This window comes from Micropterus dolomieu, linkage group LG08 (assembly GCF_021292245.1).
Source record: "Micropterus dolomieu isolate WLL.071019.BEF.003 ecotype Adirondacks linkage group LG08, ASM2129224v1, whole genome shotgun sequence".
In the NCBI taxonomy this organism is placed as follows: Eukaryota; Metazoa; Chordata; class Actinopteri; order Centrarchiformes; family Centrarchidae; genus Micropterus; species Micropterus dolomieu.
Genome location: NC_060157.1, coordinates 5,809,331 through 5,812,928, shown reverse-complemented (window position 1 = coordinate 5,812,928; position 3,598 = coordinate 5,809,331). Strand labels below are relative to the sequence as shown.

The 3,598-nt window shown below is 41.0% G+C and overlaps 2 protein-coding genes across 2 annotated transcripts in view; both read right to left on the bottom strand.

Moving 5' to 3' along the window:
• LOC123974644 (tubulin alpha chain-like) overlaps positions 1-1,433 on the bottom strand; it is a 2,991-nt gene extending 1,558 nt beyond the window's left edge. The window contains exons 1-4 of the mRNA XM_046055471.1: positions 1,416-1,433; positions 397-619; positions 128-276; positions 1-68 (exon numbers count right to left, since the gene is read on the bottom strand). The exon at positions 1-68 is cut by the window's left edge and continues 191 nt beyond it. Of these exons, the coding sequence (XP_045911427.1) occupies positions 1-68; positions 128-276; positions 397-619; positions 1,416-1,418 (443 nt within the window). The 5' untranslated portion in view covers positions 1,419-1,433. The remainder of the gene's footprint in view (positions 69-127; positions 277-396; positions 620-1,415) is intronic.
• Positions 1,434-2,640: 1,207 nt separating this feature from the next.
• The window catches only part of LOC123974643 (tubulin alpha-1A chain-like), a 3,137-nt gene continuing 2,179 nt past the window's right edge, over positions 2,641-3,598 (bottom strand). Inside the window, exon 5 of the mRNA XM_046055470.1 lies at positions 2,641-3,598. Within this exon, the coding sequence (XP_045911426.1) occupies positions 3,011-3,598 (588 nt within the window). The 3' untranslated portion in view covers positions 2,641-3,010.

Below are 3,598 nucleotides of genomic sequence, written 5' to 3'. Positions count from 1 at the left end.
GCCCTGAAGGCCAGTGCACTGGTCAGCCTGGGGACAGAAAAGGAGAGACAGTAATCACATACGAGATGCTGATATGTCATTTAATTTGAAATTAGGAATGGATCCCTCCTGATATCAAGTCACCCACCAGTTTACGGATCCTGTCCAGCACCAGATCAATGATCTCTTTGCCGATGGTGTAGTGTCCACGGGCGTAGTTGTTGGCAGCATCCTCCTTGCCAGTAATCAGCTGCTCGGGGTGGAACAGCTGGCGATAAGTCCCAGTGCGCACCTCGTCTTATCAGACAAAAACAGACACTGAATCAGTTATGGGTTACCTTTTTTTTTTTTACCATTTCAGATATTTCATTTTAACTTGCCTAAAATAATGTTCAGCCAGAGGAAATGACAGTTTACCGATGACAGTGGGCTCCAGGTCTACAAAGACAGCTCTGGGGACGTGCTTTCCAGCTCCAGTCTCACTGAAGAAGGTGTTGAAGGAATCATCTCCTCCTCCAATGGGTTTGTCACTGGGCATCTGTCCGTCCGGCTGGATCCCATGTTCCAGGCAGTAAAGCTCCCAGCAGGCATTGCCAATCTGGACACCAGCCTGACCGACGTGGATGGAGATACACTCACGCTGGGGTGCAGAGGAAGAAGATTTGGATTACAGATTTTTTTTTTTTTAATCTCATGCCTTTTGCACACTCAAAAATACCTCCTTAAAAAGAGGTAGGAAAAGCCACAAAGCCAAGAAGGTACCAAAAAATAGGTGTTTTTGATAGCCCTTAAATGAACAGCACAAAAGCAGTGCGTCATAGACTGTTTCAATTTATTCTCCCCACCTTGCATGAAAGGCCTTTACTTTTACACACTCTATTGTCTGTGATAGCGTATCTGACTGAGGTTCAGTCTATCATTTATTTTACATGAAGCCACGAGTTTTCTACTACTGTCTGCTCCAACATTAAGACCATGTCTATGGCGTGCTGGATTACTGTATGGAGAGGGGATTATCTAGGTCAGACATGTTGCGGGGTGCTGTCGCTTTAAAAAGCCACATTCACATTCAATAGAAGTCAAAGCAAATTTGATACAGTAAATAGGAAAGAGAGATATTTTAGATGTCTTGGTTTTGAAGACAGTCAGTGGATTTATAATTTAACATAAAATCATCTTTTGATTTAACAAGGATTAGGCATTTGCAGTGCATGAATGCATTAGGTAACATTTTTATAAGTATGAAAATCAACAATGTATAATTAAATGTATCTAACAATAAGCACATTGACAATCAAACAATGTACTACCATCATTCTCTATAGTAAATGAATGGATAACATCAGATAAATATCTCTTGAGCTCCCTTATTTACTCCCCTTCCCTTCGCCTTTCAAACAATAACTGGAGAAAAATGATTAAAATATTTTCCTTACCATGATGGCTTGTCAATATTATACAATGTAATGAGACAAGCTTGAGGAGTGTTCGTGTCTGAGGTCTGCGGCGTCTGAAGCTGATCTGCTCATGCACCACACTCTGCCTCTTCAGCAGGAGGGGTGAAGTGCGCACATGATAAACTCCTCCTGTCTCTGCCGCAGTAACTGTTTCATACCCAGAACACTAGAGCCACCAAGAAACTGTGACTGTAATAGGAAGACTGTGATTTTGAACACAAAACCTCATTTGGAAGATGTTTTGATGATTTGGTCCATGGCTGTATGGCTTATTGTCGAAATTACAGGGAGTTTAAATTATCCTACCAAATTTTATTGGAGAGCTGGGACCAGCTGGTACCCATGGATTAACATATACCATCTGTCCCTAATCTATAAACTTAATTTTTCCTGCTCCAGTCACTTGAAATAGTCTGTAAAAAGCCTCACATTGATGAATCTGATATCTCTGTCAGAATTCAAGACCATTATAAACTCAGGTAAACTACTCCACTCTTAATTGTGTCTATTTGTGGCCTACAGGTTTTAACCTTATGTTAGTATTATCTGTTTTCAATATTGTTTATCTGCTGTCTGTTTTTTTATTGTTTCATTTGCAACTTTTTATGCTTAATAGGTTTCTAACCTCACAGGAACTCACCTGGTTAAATAAAGTTTAAATGGATAGAAAGAGCTAATTGTAAAGACTTTCACTGTGTTTAGGATGAATTTAAGAGCTCTGTAACAAAACCATGCAGACATTTTTCAAGTTTCTTTACCAATTAACATCAACTTCTGAAAATGCAAAATGCTGATCTCACATAGTTCAAGCCTTCACAGTTGAAATGAAGACTTGCATAATTGAGCATGAGTCAACATCTCAGATTTACATCAACTAAAGAGCACCGTTTTCTTCATGAATCAAAGCTCGACACTGAAAAAGAAAGAACTGTCAATCTGTAAAGGTTAGCCTTAGTTAAAATATGTTTAATGTAGTCCTAACCACAAACTATAACACTCATTTCTAAGATAATAATGTACTGTTTATATTCTGCAAAACAAGACACGCACTGCATGTTGTTGCACTGTTATTTGTCAAACTAAGCCTACAATTTCTTTATTACATAAAATGGTCCAGGATTCAAAATTAGAATTTGAAAGACTGATCACTCACAGACTCATTCATTCTTAAAAAGACAGAAGTTATATTAACAACACAGACAACTTTATGTTACAGAAGATTTATTTAGGAGAAACAGACATTTTTGGGATTTCTTAGTATGAACATAGCCAAACATTTCATAGACACACATTTGGAATGCAAATTTTAAATAATTGTTTCCCGTTTAACTAGTGCTTTATGTCCCTTAAATATGTCCCTTAAATATGTCCCTTAAATATGTCCCTTAAATACTCCTCTTTCTTACCCTTGAAAGAGCAAACCCCAACCTACTTCCAACCTAACAACCTTGTTATGTCCCCTCTGGCCCTTCCCATCACAGGAACACATTAAGATCCAAATTGACATTTTCAGGAACACATTGCAATCGATTGTTTCCTATCCAACTTGTGCCTTTATGTCTTATTGTCCTTTTTTAATACTCCTCTCCCTCCTCCTCTCCCTCACCCTCAATGGAGTCGACTCCAACCTCCTCATAATCCTTCTCCAGAGCTGCCATGTCCTCTCTGGCCTCAGAGAACTCCCCCTCCTCCATACCCTCACCCACATACCAGTGAACAAAGGCACGCTTAGCGTACATCAGATCAAACTTGTGGTCAAGTCGAGCCCAGGCCTCTGCAATAGCAGTGGTGTTGCTCAGCATGCACACAGCCCTCTGGACCTTGGCCAGGTCTCCACCAGGAACTACAGTGGGTGGCTGGTAGTTGATGCCCACCTTGAAACCAGTGGGGCACCAGTCCACAAACTGGATGGTGCGCTTGGTCTTGATGGTGGCAATGGCAGCATTCACATCTTTGGGCACTACGTCACCACGATACAAAAGGCAGCAAGCCATGTACTTGCCGTGGCGAGGGTCACATTTTACCATCTGATTGGCTGGCTCGAAGCAGGCGTTGGTGATCTCTGCCACTGAGAGCTGCTCATGGTAAGCCTTCTCAGCAGAGATAACAGGGGCATAGGTGGCCAGAGGGAAGTGGATACGGGGATATGGCACCAAGTTGGT